At 41.7% G+C, this 17,894-nt stretch overlaps 2 protein-coding genes across 3 annotated transcripts in view; one reads left to right on the plus strand and one right to left on the minus strand.

Annotated features, from left to right (window-relative positions):
- CFAP96 (cilia and flagella associated protein 96) overlaps positions 1-9,859 on the minus strand; it is a 73,491-nt gene extending 63,632 nt beyond the window's left edge. Inside the window, exons 1-2 of one of the 2 annotated variants that reach the window (XM_075860180.1) lie at positions 9,491-9,859; positions 4,450-4,583 (exon numbers count right to left, since the gene is read on the minus strand). In XM_075860180.1, coding sequence (XP_075716295.1) covers positions 4,450-4,546 — 97 coding nt within the window. In that variant the 5' untranslated portion in view covers positions 4,547-4,583; positions 9,491-9,859. The remainder of the gene's footprint in view (positions 1-4,449; positions 4,584-9,490) is intronic. The other variant, XM_075860181.1, reaches the window with a different exon arrangement.
- A 25-nt stretch (positions 9,860-9,884) lies between these two features.
- Positions 9,885-17,894, plus strand: part of UFSP2 (UFM1 specific peptidase 2) — a 49,543-nt gene continuing 41,533 nt past the window's right edge. Inside the window, exons 1-5 of the mRNA XM_075860179.1 lie at positions 9,885-9,992; positions 14,109-14,187; positions 14,749-14,932; positions 15,016-15,076; positions 16,422-16,579. Coding sequence (XP_075716294.1) covers positions 9,990-9,992; positions 14,109-14,187; positions 14,749-14,932; positions 15,016-15,076; positions 16,422-16,579 — 485 coding nt within the window. The 5' untranslated portion in view covers positions 9,885-9,989. The remainder of the gene's footprint in view (positions 9,993-14,108; positions 14,188-14,748; positions 14,933-15,015; positions 15,077-16,421; positions 16,580-17,894) is intronic.

A 17,894-nucleotide genomic window follows, 5' to 3' on the forward strand; every position in this document is an offset into this window, starting at 1 on the left:
ACTGTTTTTTCCACTTAGGGGCTTTGCAAATGCGACATGGCCTCCGCAAACTATTCATGCTAAATTTGAGCACCAAAAGCCAAATAGCGCTCTTTCGCTTCTGAGCCCTGCCCTGCAGTGTCCAGACAGCCGTTTATGACCACAAATGGGATATTGTTTTACTCAGGAGAAATTTCTTTACAAATGTTGTGGTGCTTTTCTCCTTTAGTCCTTGTGGAAATGAAAAAAAATTAGCTAAACCTACATTTTCTTTGAAAAAAATTAAGATTTAAATTTTTACGGCCTACTTCCAATACTTTCTGCAATAAGCCTGTGGGGTCAAAATGCTCACTATACCCCTAGATAATTTCCTTGAGGTGTGTAGTTTCCCAAATAGGGTCACTTTTTGGGGATTTCCACTCCGTAAGAGCCCTTCAAACCTTGACATGGTGCCTAAAATATATTCTAATAAAAGGGCCCCAAAATCCTCTAGGTGCTCCATTGATTCTGAGGCCGGTGCTTCAGTACATTACCACACTAGGGCCACATGTGGGATATTTACTAAATCTGCAGAACCTGGGAAATAAATATTGAGTTGCATTTCTCTGGTAAAACTTTTTGTGTTACAAAAAAAATTAATTAAAAATGAATTTCTGCAAAAAAAAAAATAATTTGTAAATTTCACCTTTACATTGCTTTAATTCCTGTGAAACGTCTAAAGGGTTAAGAAACTTTCTAAATGCTGTTTTGAATACATTGAAGGGTGAAGTTTTTAAAATGGGATGACTTATTGGGGGTTTCTAATATATAAGGCCCTCAAAGGCACTTCACAACTGAACTGGTACCTATAAAAATAGCTTTTAGAAATTTTCTTGAAAATGTGACAAATTGCTGCTAAAATTCTAAGCCTTGTAACATCCTAGAAAAATAAAAGGATGTTTAAAAAACTATGCCAATCTAAAGTAGACATATGGGGGATGTTAATTAGCAACAATTTTGTGTGGTATAACTGCCTGTCTTACAAGCAGATACATCTAAATTTAGAAAAATGTTAATTTTTGCAATTTTTCCCTAAATTTGTGTGTTTTTCACAATTAAATACTGAATGTATCGAGCAAATTTTGGCAGTAACATAAAGTCCAATGTTTCACGAGAAAAAAAATCTCAGAATCACTTGCATCCCGAAGTTAGTACTACATAAAGTGAAACATGTCAGATTTGAAAAATGAGGCTGTCAGGAAGGTCAAAAGTGGCCAAAGAGGGAAGGGGTTAAAAGCAATGCAGGCTATTGAATAGATGAAATATATCTATGATGGCACCTATAAAACCTAGCAGTAGTGATGGCAGATTGCATGAAAATGTTTACATTTCCATTATCCTATGAAATATATAAAAACAATGCTAGCCAATGCAAGTGATGATTAAAGTGAACATACGGTACAAAAATAATGTATATTTAAATATCTAATATAAGACAGACACCCTGCCATACAAGTCAGAAATAAAATTCATCAGTGCCATTAGAAATACAACTACATTTTATGTAATATCTTTAAAATATAAAATTATGAAAATATATAAAACAGTGCAATAAATGGTAATATAAAAAATGTATATAGTCATATCAAATAAAGTGCAAATAAAGTGAGCCAAAAAACTGGAGGACATCTGTTGATATATTCCCCTCACTATGTCATTGTATGCAAAATGTATGATCATGATGTCCAGACTATTTAGCGCACACAGAATGGTGAGAAACTCAAACACAATTTCATCATCTATGGTTTTATTACATTCTAAAGTCTGTTAAAATTCCATGATATATCTCTGAAAATTAAACAATAAGAACCATTAAAGGGTTATTCTCATCTTATAAAGTAATGCAGCCATTTCAAAACAACTTATCGGCAAGGGTTCCGAGAGACGGACCCCCAGGGTATGTTCACACGAGGTCATTACGTCCGTAATTGACGGACGTATTTCGGCCGCAAGTCCCGGACCGAACACAGTGCAGGGAGCCGGGCTCCTAGCATCATAGTTATGTACGACGATAGGAGTCCCTGCCTCGCTGCCGGACAACTGTCCCGTACTGAAAACATGATTACAGTACGGGACAGTTGTCCGGCAGCGAGGCAGGGACTCCTAGCATCGTACATAACTATGATGCTAGGAACCTGGCTCCCTAGAGTGTGTTGGGTCCGGGACATGCGGCCGAAATACGTTCCGTCCATTACGGACGTAATGTGCTCGTGTGAATCCAGCCTTAGCGTTAGGGATCCATCACCGTAGTAAGGTTTAGCGTCAGGGAAGTTCACATAATATCTAGTTAGGTTTAGTGTCAGGGAAGCTTGAAATAGTCTAGTTAGGTTTACTCCTAGCATCGTACATAACTTTGATGCTAGGAGCCCGGCTCCCTGCACTGTGTTCCGTCCGGTACTTGCGGCCGAAATACGTCCGTCAATTACGGACGTAATGACCTCGTGTGAACATACCCCCACAGATCAGATATTGATGGCCTATCCTGAGGATAGACCATCAATTTGTTATAACTGGAAAACCCCATTAATGTAAAAATACTGTTCCTTGACAAAAAATAAGTGAAATTTGCAACAGGCAAATCCGCAAGAGCTCAACCTGTCAGCTCCAAATGCCGAACAAACTGGTCTTGTAAAACTATTTGCCCAAATGCCTTATTTTTGCTTTGTATTACCTTGTTTGTCCAGATAAACGACTTTATTTCCATATGCAAAAGACTGCAAGTGCCACTCGGGCAGTTTGTTTCCCCATTAATGCTCCTGTTCTCGCCATTTTAGTCTGCACAACGCCGACCCAACAGTAAGGATGATAGTGATGTGGCCATAGTGTGCCGATGTCAATCCTGAGCGGGGGTACAGAATTGAGTAGGCTAAAATGGCGCGAACAGGAGCACCAACAGGGTAACGGACCGCCCGAGTTGCCCTTGCAGAGTCATTTGCATATGGCAATAAAGTCGTTCATCTGGACAAACAAAGTAATACAAAGCAAACTAAAGGTATGTGGGCACATAGTTTTACAAGACCTACCTAACGCTGGGACCAGTTTGGTAGGCAAATAAGAGCTGAAACATTCACTTAAAAGATGTGCTCAGGTTATCCGATTTAAAAAAAAACTAAAAAAAACTGGGAACCTGTAAATGGAAAAAAGAAAAAACTTTGTAATATACTGTATTACAAAGCTTGGCCGCAGTGATACTTCTAGCATAGTGATGCACCGTTAGGGTATGTTCACACGTACACGCCCGAAAAACTGCCGAAATATCGGAAGCAGAACGCCTCCAAACATCTGCCCATTGATTTCAATGGGAAAAACGGCGTTCTGTTCCGACGGGCCGTTTTTTTACCCGGCCGTTTTGAAGAACGGCCGCGTAAAAAGACGGCCGCGAAAAAGAAGTGCAGGTCACTTCTTGGGACGTTTTTGGAGCCGTTTTTCATTGAGTCTATAGAAAAAAACTCCAAAAACGTCCGTAAAAAACGCAGTGAAAATCGCGAGTGGCTTAAAAAACGTCTGAAAAGACATTTTTGACTCAGCGTGTGAACATACCCTAAGGGTATGTGCACACACACTAATTACGTCCGTAATTGACGGACGTATTTCGGCCGCAAGTACCGGACCGAACTCAGTGCAGGGAGCCGGGCTCCTAGCATCATAGTTATATACGGTGCTAGGAGTCCCTGCCTCTCTGCAGGACAACTGTCCCGTACTGTAATCATGTTTTCAGTACGGGACAGTAGTTCCACGGAGAGGCAGGGACTCCTAGCATCGTACATAAGTATGATGCTAGGAGCCCGGCTCCCTGCACTGTGTTCGGTCCGGGATTTGCGGCCGAAATACGTCCGTCAATTACGGACGTAATTAGTGTGTGTGCACATACCCTAAGTGTTTTCTGAATTTCTGAAAGCCAGTATCACTCTTGTCCTCAGGCTGTGTCTGGTATTGCAGCTCAGTCCCATTCATTTTAATGGGACTTAGCTGCAATAAAGCACTCAGCACATGGACAAGGGTGACACTGTTACCGGAAGAAAGCAGCCACCATACAACCACAACCACTTTTGAGGAGTCATTTACAAAATTATCACAAAAATCTTAGGCCTCATGCACATGACCGTATTTTTCTGGACGCAATTTATCCGCATATTTTCGGACCCATTCTTTTCTATGGACCCATGCACACGAACGTGATTTACACGGATCGGTGCGGGGGCTGCATCGCGGACCGCAAAAGCTCAGGACAAGTCATTTTACAGTCCGCAGTTGCAGATTCACCAATACTGGTGAATCGTTGTGGATCCGTAAGTCCGAATGACACACGGATGTACAACATGGGTTTTTTGCGATCCGATGGACCGCCACAGACCAGTGTATTTGTGGACTCCGGTCGTGTGCATAAGGCCTTAGCATTATACATGTTGAAGGTTGATAAAGCTTACTTACTAGAACAGGGAGTAACATACTTGTCTCCTATACTAATGTAGCCCATCTCATGGAACAGACCGATTCTATCCATATCTGATTTTCCTTCTAGAGGCATGGTTGTAAAGTACAGTGATAACACACCTTGTTGTTACCTAAGGGGAAAAAAAAGGTAATACCTTAAAGGGGTTTTCCATGACCGGACAACTGACGACCCCACACCGATCAGCTGCTACGGTTGCCTCCGGGCATCGGACGTCAATGCCGGAATCAGCTGGCTCCGGTCACAAAATAGCGGCCGAGCTGCAGTACTGCAGCTCTTCTCCTATTCAAGTGAACGGGAGCAGAGATGCAGTTCTGCAGAACGGCCCCTATGCAGTGGTCGGAGCCAACTGTTTCCGGCTCCAACTACTGCATACCGTTCAAAACATCAGGCGTCCGAATTCTAAGCCAACCAAGAGTTGGTTTAAAGGGAAAAGTGTATAACATGTCCAGCAAGATGCGCCAAATTTATCATACGGCGTGATAAATCTAGAGCATCTCCAGACTGCCTGGTCTAAGTTTATGCTGTCTAAATTTTAGAGGGTTTAGTTAATCTGCCCCAATATATTGAGATCACTTTTCAGCCGCCATTTGAGGGCGGGATTACAATGAAAGAAAATTTAAAAAAACACAGATTAGAATGTAGCAAGTCCTGGACGCCACAAGGTTTTCAAATGCAAAATGTGAAGGAGAATTTTAAAACTCTCACTTCACTTGCATTTAATATCTGGATGCAGTGGGCACAAAGGGTTAACGCGTCCACGGTGCCGTTTCTGCAGGTGTCACTGGGGCTGTTTATTCCTAATCACGCTATGAAGAACGGAGACTTTTCTGGATACTCTCAGGCGGGGTTCACACGACCATGTTACGTCCGTAATGGACGGAACGTATTTCGGCCGGAAGACCCGGACTGGATGCAGTGCAGAGAGCCGGGCTCCTAGCATCATAGTTATGTACGATGCTAGGAGTCCCTGCCACGCTGCAGGACAACTGTCCCGTACTGTAATCATGTTTTCAGTACGGGACAGTAGTTCCACGCAGAGGCAGGGACTCCTAGCATCGTACATAACTATGATGCTAGGAGCCCGGCTCCCTGCACTGTGTTCGGTCCGGGTCTTCAGGCCGAAATACGTTCCGTCCATTACGGACGTAACATTGTTGTGTGAACCCAGCCTTAGCCTTGTTATCACAACTGAGTGAAACTTCAAAGTGTCAAAGCAAAGGAATTATTTATTATCACCTGTCAGGGACCATACATTATTAAAAGAAACTAACGAGTTAACATCTGAATGATTAAGACACAGGAGCCGACTATACAATTCTATGTGCATCATATCTTTACCATAAAGGATTTATGTATAAAAGAGCGGAGCGGGATACATTGCAATAAGGGCGAGACGGCCAGCAGTGTTTTCAATGACAATATAAAGTCTAATTTTTTCAAATTTTTGGTCTCAAAAATTCTTTTTGCCAAGCAAAATCCATTCCCCGCTTCTCATCGGACATAAAATAAAAAAAAAGCATGCTGCAGCTCATACAATGTACTGACGCCGAGCAGCGTCAGGGCCCTATATGCAATGCAGCTCTCAACGTCCTGCGTCACATACAACATCTTGACGCATCAGAAACTGGTTTGAACCGCAGCATGCTAAGGGAGCCTTCGGGGACAAGAAGAGCGGTGAGGTGAACATACTGTTTTTTTTTATTGTCCAATGGGTAAGAGGAGAAGTACTCAAATCAGGGGTGGGGGGCAAGGTATGGTATTTCTGCTCTAATTTACACCAGTTTTCTGGTATAAATTATAATAAATTTGTCAGGCCGCTATGGCCCCACCCCCTTTTGGGAAGCCAAGCTGACGTAAAATGCACAAAAGTCAACATTTTCACAGCCAATTGCGACTTTTGGTCTCTTTTGGAACTTTTTCATGCCGAAAGGTTGATAAATGCCCCTCAAGGTTTTGGAGTTTTGTTTTAAATATTTGTTTTAAATATTTAAAGAGACTCTGTCACTACATTATAAGTGGCCTACATATTGTACATAATGTGATCGGCGCTGTAATGTAGATTACAGCAGTGTTTTTTATTTAGAAAAAAGATAAATTTTGTCTGAGTTATGACCTATTTTAGCTTTATGCTAATGAGTTTCTTAATGGACAACTGGGCATGTCTTTACTTTTTGGCTAAGTGGGCGTTGTACAGAGGAGTGCATGACACTGACCAATCAGCGACAAATCAGCGTCATACACTTCTCTCCATTCATTTACTCAGCACATAGTGATCTTGCTAGATCACTATGTGCTGTCACTTACTCACATATTAACGTTACTGAAGTGTCTTGAGAGTGAATAGACATCACCTCCAGCCCCTTAGTGACCAGCCCATTTTAGGCCCTAATGACCAAGCTATTTTATTCGTTTTTCTATAGTTGCATTCAAAGAGCTATAACGTTTTTATTTTTTCGTCTACATAGCTGTATGAGGACTTGTTTTTTGCGGGATTAGTTGTACTTTTTAATAGCACCATTTTTGGGTACATATAATTTTTTAATTAACTTTTATTAAAAAATGTTGGGAGGATTATAAAAAAAACTGAAATTCCGCCATTGTTCTATGCTTTTTTAAATTGACGCCGTTCACTGTGCGGCGTAAATAACATGTTACCTTTATTCTATAGGTCGGTACGATTACGGCGATACCAGATATGTAGAGGTTTTTTATGTTTACGACTTTTGCACAATAAAAACACTTTTGAACTAAAATAATTTGTTTTTGCTTCGTTGCTTTCCAAGAGCCGTAACTTTTTTATTTTTCCATCAATGTAGTGATTTTTTGGGCTTGTTTTCTGCGGGACGAGACATAGTTTTGATTGGTACTGTTTTGGGGTGCATGGGACTTATTGATTCATTTTTATTATGACTTTTTTGGGGGGCAATGGAAAAAAAAATTAATTTCGCCATTGTTTTTTGAGGTTTTTTTTTACGGTGTTCACCTTGCGGTTTAAATTACATATTAACTTTATTAATGGAGTTATTACGGTTGCGGCGATACCATATATGTGTACCTTTATTTTATTTTTTACACTTTTACTAAATAAAACCACTTTTTATGGAAAAACTGTACTTTTTATTAATAATCTTTATTTCACATTGATGACTTATTTTATTAGTCCCACTAGGGGACTTTACTGTGCGATCTTCAGATCGCTGCTCTAATGCTTTGGTATACTTCGTATACCAGAGCATTATTGTCTGTCAGTGTAAATCTGACAGGCAATCTATTAGGACGTGCCTCCGGCGCGTCCTAACAGGCATATGTCCAGGGCAGACTTGGGGACAACAAAGTTAAATGCCGCGGTCGCTATTGACGGCAGCATTTAACGGGTTAAACGGCCGCGATCGAAGTAAACTTTGATCGTGGGCGTTGGAGCAGGAGCTCAGCTGTCATCGGACAGCTGAGCCCCGGCTCCAGCCTGCACGGGAGACCCGTGCAGGACTTAGACTAGACGAACGTGAAAAGGCGTCAGCCTAGCCTAAGGCCCCTTAGTGATGAACGTTAAAAGGTGTATTGTTGGTCACTAAGGGGTTAAGCTAAATATGTGAAAATAGTAAAAAGAAACCTTTACACAAGTTTTTGGTGATTATGTTCTAATTACATCTTCATAGCAGTTGGCGCTCTGTTTTTGTAACACGGAGCTTCAAATCCCTTGCGTAAACATAGAGGTAAATGAAAACATTCTGGCTGCCTGCGACAACCACTAGGGGGAGCTTAAATGCTAACGGCATACTTTATAGTTTATAGAGTTCAAGTTCCTAAGATCCCTTTACAGATCTATGCAGGAGATTTGGAGCTCTGTATCACAAAAGCTGAGCTCTTACCACTTTTAGGGCACGGCCAGACGTGGCGGAATTGCTGTGGAATTCCGCTACGGACAGTCCGCAGTGGAATTCTCCAGCGGCCGTTTTTTACAGTTGTTTCAATACATTTTTAGGCTTGTTAGTTCAGACGTTGCGGAAAACTCCGCTGCGGACCATAGGCTGCAGTGTGGAATTTTCCCGCCGCAGCATGCACTGACTATTGCGGAGAAGAAGCGGATTTTCACTGCGGATTTCAGCCTTTGCAATGCAAAAACTGAAATTTGTGGCAAGTCCGCTGTGTTTTCTGCAACGTCTGAATTACCTGTCAAATATGCAAATGTTGGTGCAGAATCATTGCGTAATTGCCCCAAATCTGCACCAACATTTGCAGTGGAAAAAATCTGCCACTTGTGGCCGTGCCCTAAAGATATATTAAGAAATTAGCACAGAATGTTGGTTTCAAACACGACATAACGTTAAAAGGTGAACAATTACCTTTAAAATGGTTTTCTAAGTTGATAAAAAAAGATATGGCCAATGGCAATGGGGGAAAATGGCATAAAACAATAAGAGCCATTACTCCGACAAAGCCCCCGACAATCCAGCGCAGCCGCTCCGCTCCTTTACGCCGCTCTTCGTTGACAAGGCTGTAGAGATGACGTGCCTGTATGGAATTTCGCCCCCATTGGCCAGATTTTTTATCAACTCGGAGAACCGCTTTAATATTGAGGCTTCACAGCAACATAAAACAGGGTAAATTAAAAGTAGTAGAAATTGTAACACAGTTGGAATTTCTGCAGTAACGACAGGGTCACTTGTGACTTTTTTTTCATAGGGGACATATGACCTTATTCACGCAGTGCAGTTTTGATGCAGTTTTGCATTTTCTTTTGTCCAAGGAGGAGATTTATCAAAATAGGTGCAAAAGAAAATTGGAGTTGTTGCCCATAGCAACCAATCAGATTACACCTTTTATTTCTCAGAGGCCCTTTGAAAAATTAAAGCAGCAATCTGATTGGTTGCCATGAGCAATTACTCCACTTTTCCTTTGCCCCAGCTTTGATAAATCTCCCCCTTAGGTGTTTGCTAAATACTTTTTCTCTGTTTAGAATCAACGGGTTAGGATAGCACCCCAATAAACCGCTGTACCCCCACAGGATAACTATACCTGCTCCTCAGTAGCTCTAGCACCCTCCTCAGGTCTCTAGATTTCTGCTCTTGGCAGTTTGTTACCAGTGGTTGCTATGGAAATGGAATAGCTCAAGAAAGGGGGATTCCGGATTTCTCATTTTATTCGCATACAGTAACACAGTATATTTTACCATTAATCGGTTCTAAATTCATTAATGAATTGAATAAAGATGCGGTTTTATGTATCTAGGATACATGTTTAGCTTTCATGAACAAAACATCGTTCTACAACACTCCCCGTACTGTTAATGGTCCAGTTCATACATGTTTCCAAATTCAAGCAACGCATTCTGGGATATGTAGTTTTTGTAGGGCTGATGAATCTGTCACGCATGCGCCTGAATAACGTAAAGCCTATGCTGGGCGTGGTTTGCGTGACACGTGACAGTGGAGACGCGGAAGTGGTGTATGGAAGGCTGGGAACTATAGAACAGCAGGTAGCATCTGTTTGACAGTCAGCGCGGAGCAGAGGAGACATGGTGAGCGGATATACGTCCTCTTATGTTTCTCATCGCATCGGCCCAAATCACGTGGAAACATATGGCAAACAAGTGACACCCTTCTATAGCAATTGGGCTTCTAGATATACCATATGTTCTCTCCTATCAGACAGACTGATCAGAGGTCTGTGTCCTGGGGCTGTCATTACACCATGGGCTCAACCTCTGCTGCAGTAATTTGCTGAAGGGGCAAGGTCTTAAGGGGGTTTTACACTGGACGATTATCGGGCAGACAATTGTTCATATAACGCATGTTCCCGATAATTGCCCTGTGTAAACAAGGCAGCGATCAGCAGATCACGACAAACGTTCGATCATCTGATGATCGTGTCCTTTTAAAAAAGTGAAATCTTTGGCAGCACACCTCACTGTGTAAACCGGTAGACGCCCTGCCGACACAATGATAATGTATTGGGGATGAGCGATCGGAGTAATGGCCGCTGGTCCCCATCCATAGCTCCGTGTGACAGGAGCAAGCGAGCGCCGATCAACGAGCTGCATCGTTTTCTGCTCCATCTCAGGAACGGAAGAATTAAAAAAAATGTGCCTTAGCCATTGCTTTGATTTCAATGGGTTCTGTTGGGTTTCCGTGAGGGTGTCTGTCATTTTACTGGAAGCGGCAGGACAGGGTTTAGGGGGCCCCATTCTAGAGATAGGTGCAGGTCCCGCATGTCATATGGATACGTCATGGAAAGCTAGTGCTTCCCGCATTTTGCCGTTTCCATACGACAAATGGTGGACACCGGCTCAGAATCTGAGTCGGTGCCACCATCCCCAGGTGTCTGCTGTGTTCCAGCTGACACCCTGGGGTAATGGCTGGGACTGAAGTTTGCTCTGATCCCCACCATTTACCCCTTAAATGTAGCGGTCAAAAGCGATCGCTGCATTTAAGGGTTTGCAGCTCATCGGCACCTCAGCAATGAAATTGTCGGGGTGGCAGTGGCTGCAAATGCAACCGGAGGCCTAACACTAGCCTCCCGGTATGCCTAGTGCGGAAGCCTTTCGGGCTTAAAATTCTTCCGTAGCTGCCAGCAAGATGGAGCCGGACATCCACCTGTAACGGCAGAAACCTGAGCTAGCTCTGATTCCTGCATTATCCCTTTAGATGCAGCAATCGCTGCATCTCAGAGGTCAGTAGCAGATCGGCAGCCCTGCCATGCGATTGGAGGGCTGCTGCTATGGCAACAGGAGGCCTAACAAGGGCCTCCTGCTCTGCCATTGCGGAAGCCGATTAGGCCCCGCCCGGTGACGAAGCCTAATCTGCTTGCGGTCAGTGAATAACTGACAGATCTAATACATTGCACTACAAAAAAAATCTGACAGTTGGACCTTCTGGGTCTAAAAAGAAGTGGAAAAAAAAAGTTGTAAAAAATATAATAACATTTTCAAGTAATAAAATAAAATACAATCGCCCTTTTTTCCTTATCAAGTCCTTTTATTATTAAAAATAATAAATAAACCGTGCATATTTGGTATCGTAACGGCCTGAGCTATTTTATTCCACTCGGTGAGCGGCGTAAAAAAAAAAAGGAAAAAACAATGCCAGAATTTGTTTTGTGGTCACTTTGCCCTACGAAAATAGGAATAAAAAGTGATCGAAAAGTCACATGTATCCAAAAATGGTGCCTATAAAAACTATAGCTTGTCTCTCAAAAAACAAGCTCTCATACAGCTCCGTTGACTAAAAAGTTATGGTTCTCACAACTTGGCGACAAAATTACAAAAGTAATTTTATTGTGCAAAAAGTTGCAAAGCATAAAAAAGTGCTATAAATTAGGTATCGCCGGAATCGTACTGACCCGCAGAATAAAGTTAACATGTAATTTATAACGTATGGTGAACGCTGTATAACAAAAACTAAAAACTATGCCAGAATTGCTGTTTTTTGGTCACCTTGCCTCCCCAAAAATAGGATAAAGTGATCAAAAAGTCGCATGTACCCCAAAATAGTACCAATAATAACTACAGCTCGTCCCGCAAAAAAACAACCCTCATGACACTACATCAATGAAAAAACAAAATACGTTAAGGCTCCAATAAATCAGGAAAAAAAAAATATGCAATGCCTGCCCTAGGGGAACATTTCTTCTGTTTCAAGAGGTGATTTATCAAGGCCCTAAAATTGGGGAACCAGGAAGGGGAGGGCCCAAAAATATCTGCAGGAGGGTGCCCGTATTATACCAGGACAACACTTTCCAAGCAAAATTCCCCAAACTGCAAATGTGCCGAGTGTGGACCAAAAGGGGGATAAGTAAGGACACCATTTATTAGTGTGACACCGGCCTGTGCAGAAAGGATTGCTTCACAGCGTAACAAATATCTATGGATCATTTTGTTGGTTTTTTTACCCCGTTATTCTACCACCTGACAATGCCCCTGATATACTCTGCCCAACTTATATATGCCACGGAAACACCACCAATACTCAAACAAAACTATTACCAAGCAAAATCCACGCTCCAAAAGCTAAATGGTGCTCCCTCCCTTCTGAGCCCTACAGTGTGCCCAAACAGCTGTTTACTTCCACATATATGGCATCGCCATACCCGGGAGAACCATTTTAACAATTATAGGGGTGTGTCTCTACAGTGGCACAAGCTAGGCATGACCTATTTTTTTCTTAAATGGCATATCTAGGGAAAAATGAAAATTTGTACTTTTCATCATACGCAGCGCATTCATTTATAGGAAAAGACCTGTGGGGTGAAAATTCTCACTACGTCCCTTAATAAATGTCTTGAGGGGTGTCATTTCCAAAATAGGGTCACTTCCTAGGGGTTTATTTTATTATTTCACATCAGAGCCCCTGCAATTGTGAACTAATACTTTGCAAATGACCAAATTAGGCCTCAACTTCGCATGGTACTCTTTTATTCCTGAGCCTGGTCGAATGTCCAGGCAAAAGATTAGGACCACATGTAGGGTGTTTCTAAAACCAGGAAACATAGCATAATAATTAGAAAGCTGTCTCTTCATGGTGGCACAAGTTGGGCACCACATATTGGCATATCTATGGGGGAAAAAATCCAATTTTCACTCTGCACCATCGAGTGCACACTAATTTCTGCAAAATACTTGCGGGGTTAACATGCTCACTACACCCCTAGGTGAATACCTTGAGGGGTGTAGTTTCCAAAATGGGGTCACTTCTGGGGGGTTTCCACTGTTTTGGTCCCACAGGGGCTTTGCAGTTGCGACATAGCGCCCAGAAACCAATCCAGCAAAATCTTCACTCCAAAAGCCAAATGGCGCTCCTTCCCTTCCGAGCCTTACAGTGTGAAACACCTGTGGGGGTCAAAATGCTCACTACACCCCTAGATGAATTCTTCAAGGGGTGTAGTTTTGTGAATGGAGTCACTTTTGGGTAGTTTCCATTGTACTGGTAACTTAGGGGCTTTGCAAAAGTGACAGTGTCAAGAAACCAATCCAGAAAATCTGTTCTCCAAAGGCCAAATGGCGCTCCTTCTCTTCTGATCCTTGCCATGTGCCCAAACAGCAGTTTATGACCACATATGGGGTATTTCCGTATTCCACTTTATTTGTTTGGGAAAAGGATTGGTTTTATTTTCACTGCCCAATTCTAATAAAATATATGAAACACCTGTGGGGTCAAAATGCTCACTACACCCCTAGATGAATTCCTCAAGGGGAGTTTCCTAAATGGAGTCACTTTTTCTATAGGGGAATTATTTAAATGTAGTTTTTCTAATAAGTATGGTAGTTCTCTAATTTTATCTTTCCTATAATCCTTACTCTGTATCTAAGGAGAAAATTTGTTTGTCAAGGGTCTACTCTCCCCTTGGATATATCTAGAAGATAGGGGTAAAATAATCAATTATCTATCTCTCTATGCTTAATATTAAATGGGTTGTCCAGCCACATAAAAATATTTACAAAGGGCTTACAATGCTATGAAATAACAAAAAAAGTAATACTTCCCTTACCAATCCCATGCTGATAGCTCCCGGGTCCACCGCCGGTATCTATTCTTCCTGCTCCATCTATGACGTGTAGCTGGACAACCCCTTCAAGTCCTATTTAGTAATATGTAAAAAAAAATATTCTTTTTTTTTTTTTTCACTTTTAACTCTATAGGTTATCTCAAAATCCCCAGAAATGATTTTTCGGATACGTGGCGGACTGCGACTGTCATTTTCATTGGCTACAGCTGATGGTATGGTTTTTATTTCAATTAATTTTAAGAAACAAATATTGTATCTCTGAAGGCGCTCCCTTAACAAATGGTTTATTGTAATGAAGACTTGAGGCGCTAATACTTTGCAATATATTCATTGATTATGGATGACCCTTTTTTGTTTGCTTTTTAGTTGCTTGTGGTTTATAGTCATTCCATCCTTGCTGCAAGTTAAATGATCTCCCTATGCCCTGAGGAGTGTGTGCTGGGCTGCAGCTTATACACCGCAGCCAATCTGAGCGCGCAGATCTGCAGCGTAAAACACGAGTGAGGGACAGAGCAGAAGTCTATGATGAGACGAGGTGGATATCCGGATACCTCCGGCTTCTTTTAGTGCTTGGACTACCATGTAGCTAAGCGGCTGTCATTGATCATAGCTGTACACTAATAGAGCAGAGCTGCCTAGTAGCCAACACTGAAGAAAACTAAATAGCCAGGGCGAACCCCAGAATCCAAAGTGTTTAAGGCGCTTCTTGCCGTAAACCCTCTTTGTTGTTCCCGGAGGACCCCTTAAAAATTAACCCTTGTTTCCTATTGTAGAATCCTCCTGCAAGAAGGCCTTGGTGAAAGAGCTGCGTAATCTATCCTCTAAGCTTCTGTCTGAATCCCTGGTATTTCACGTCAGCCGCACTTCACTGTATATATGGCCCAACACTGGAGTCAACACTTCACTGAATGACCTGACCGATGATTCCCCTTGTTCAAACATCTTGAGTTTTATTCAGTGAGAAAAATTTTAATTTCTTTATTCATATTAATATTACTCTTGTAGTTCTTACAATCCAAATATGTTTTTCATTTTTCCAGAACTGATGATGATGATTCCAGGCGCAGATCTTCTAAAAAGGACAAAAAGTTGCAGGAAATGGTACAAGCCTTAATCCCTTGCCGCCACAGTTATTTTCATTTTTTTTCATCGTAATATTTTCCTACCTGCCTTTCGGGAGTCATAACTTTTTTTATTTTTCCGTTGGCATGGTCGTGTGAGGGCTTGTTGTTTGCGGGATGAATTGCAGTTTATAATGGCACCATTTAATATACCATAAAATGTACTGAAAACTTTATTAGGGGTTTTCCAGAGAGAGAAAATTGATGGCCTATCAATATGTGATCAGTGGGTTCCGAAGCGGTTTTGAAGCGGTCGTGACGATTGTGCGAGCGATGCTTCCCCTTCATTGCTCACACTGTTCAGTACTGTGAAATGCCGACACACTTGTAGCAGCAGTTCACAGTATTACAGCCTTCTCCCATTCACTTGAACGTGCATTCGCTGGTACAATACACTTGGTTTGGTACTTTTACCAGTCTCCTAAGGCTTGCCTCTGACCCCCAGCTACCATGACCATCCATCAGCACCCCGCGATTGCGTCTGGGGGGGGGGGGTGATGTGTTGACAGAGCGAGGTGTCCATACTCCTTTCCCCCCTGACTGAGGTACATGTACGTCAAATGTTGAGGAGGAATATAAACCTGTTGTTCTGATCATTTCTCTACTATTTACAAACTCTATAGAAATTCCACCCACCTGTATCTTCTCACATTAGAAGATGATGATCAGCAAAAGTCCATGAGCTGGAAGCACCACCGGTTGCCCAAATGACGGTTGTGTTGGAGATATCCATTGACGGATAAAAGAGTGGAGTGCAACAGCCCCTACATTTGGGAAATCCGCTGGCTCATGAGCACCAATGTCATCTTCATACATGTCTGTGTGACATGTCAGAATGGGAATGTACATGGAATTCCCCTTTAACAGATAGTGTTACACCATTTTATTAAAGAAGCACTCCCACAATGGTAATGCAACGGAAGTTATAGTTCATGTTTGGCTTTCCTTTCATGGGCTCCTCCGACGGAAATGTCTAATGGAACCCATGAATGGAAGGGTGACGCTGATGTGAACAGGACCTAAGAAAATGACCTTCACCACAATTTACATAATGTGCCTTTCCAATGGGTCAGAGAAAAATTTTTTTTGTGGGAGTGCTTCTTTAAATTAACTGCCCACACAACTCTAGTGCTTACTGTAGAATATGCCACTTACCCACATCGATCAGTCATGTTCAGGGGCAAACTGTGCCATTTATAGTACGCATACTGGTCATGTTACTAGAAATGAAATGCAATATATGACAGAGGTAAGTTTCATTGTTAGAATGATATTTTTTATTATATTAGATTAACAATTGAAATGCATTCTGTATCCATTATTAGCTGCAGGTGGCAAACCTCAGCCCCATGTTTGAAATGTCGACATCTTCTAAAGCAGTGGCCCCGACAATTGAATTCAACACACAATGTCGTCATCTTGTGAACATCACACTGCCCATGGATACAGCTGTGTTTATTCCTGCAGAAGAGAAATGGGGCAGGTTGGTATATCTATCCAGAAAGTTTTACGCCAAGTTCTGATTACACTTTTCGCAGCCCTGTTACAGTTACAGCCCTTCACTGAAATACTATATTAGGCCAGGATCACACAGAGAGTTTTGATGCAGTTTTTTGCTTTTTTTTTTTAGCCAAATACAGAAGTGACACACATGAAAGGAGATGCATCAGTCTTTTCTTCACACCTTTCCTTCCTTTTGGATCCACTTATTTCTGACTTTTGCTCAAAATACTGAGGTAAAAATTGCATCAAAATTTTGTGTGTGATACTGGCCTTAGTTATTAACACCATAAAGTATACAGCGGAGTCAGCTAAAATGTATTTTCCTATCACACACACTTATGGCATACGTGAGTGATCGTTTGGGGTCTGACTCCTGGTGACTACTACTGGGATATATATACTGCATACATTTCTGATGAAAAAAACTCCTTAAAGGGGTTATCTTACTATTTAATGGTATAGCAATAAAATTTAGCATTAAAAATTTATTTAACAAAAACGCTCCGGTTGCAAGTTATTCCCTTTTTCTTCATTATAATGGCGCTCCCTAGTGTTTAATCTGTATAGTAATGTGAACGTCCTGCTACTGAGCAGATTGAGGGAGGACGCACATGTTCAGTACGACTCTCCAACTGCCACCAGCCAATAGAAATGCCTTCTCTGCTTGTCAGTAAAATAGTAAAGAAGATTTTATTCAGAAACGCTTCTTGTCTTCAGTTATATAGGGCTGGGCTCTCCATCTAAAAAGACATGTAATTGCGGGCGTTTGTAAAGCTTCTAGAGAGGAGGCGGTGAAACAGAACGATCTGCCTATACAAGCTATGACTGTTCCTGTTTTTTACGGCATTGACGTGTGGGATAAACATTGTTATATTGTAATAGTTTGGACTTTTACAGATCCAGCAATACCAGTTACATTTATTTTTTATTATTTGCATTGTATTACAGAAAAAATGCTCGGTTCTGATCAAGTCAAAATGGATTCACTTTAAAGAGGCTCTGTCACCAGATTATAAGTGACCTATATTGTACATGATGTTATCGGCGCTGTTATGTAGATTACAGCAGTGTTTGTTATTTAGAAAAACGATCATTTTTGACGGTTATGACCTATATTAGATTTATGCTAATGAGTTTCTCAATGGACAACTGGGCGTGTTTTACTTTTTGGCCAAGTGGGCGTTGTACAGAGGAGTGTATGACGCTGACCAATCGGTGACCAATCAACGTCATGCACTTCTCTCCATTCATTTACACTGCAGATAGCGATATAGCTATATCGCTATGTGCAGCCG

The sequence above is a fragment of the Rhinoderma darwinii genome, chromosome 1, assembly GCF_050947455.1.
Source record: "Rhinoderma darwinii isolate aRhiDar2 chromosome 1, aRhiDar2.hap1, whole genome shotgun sequence".
Classification (NCBI taxonomy): domain Eukaryota; kingdom Metazoa; phylum Chordata; class Amphibia; order Anura; family Rhinodermatidae; genus Rhinoderma; species Rhinoderma darwinii.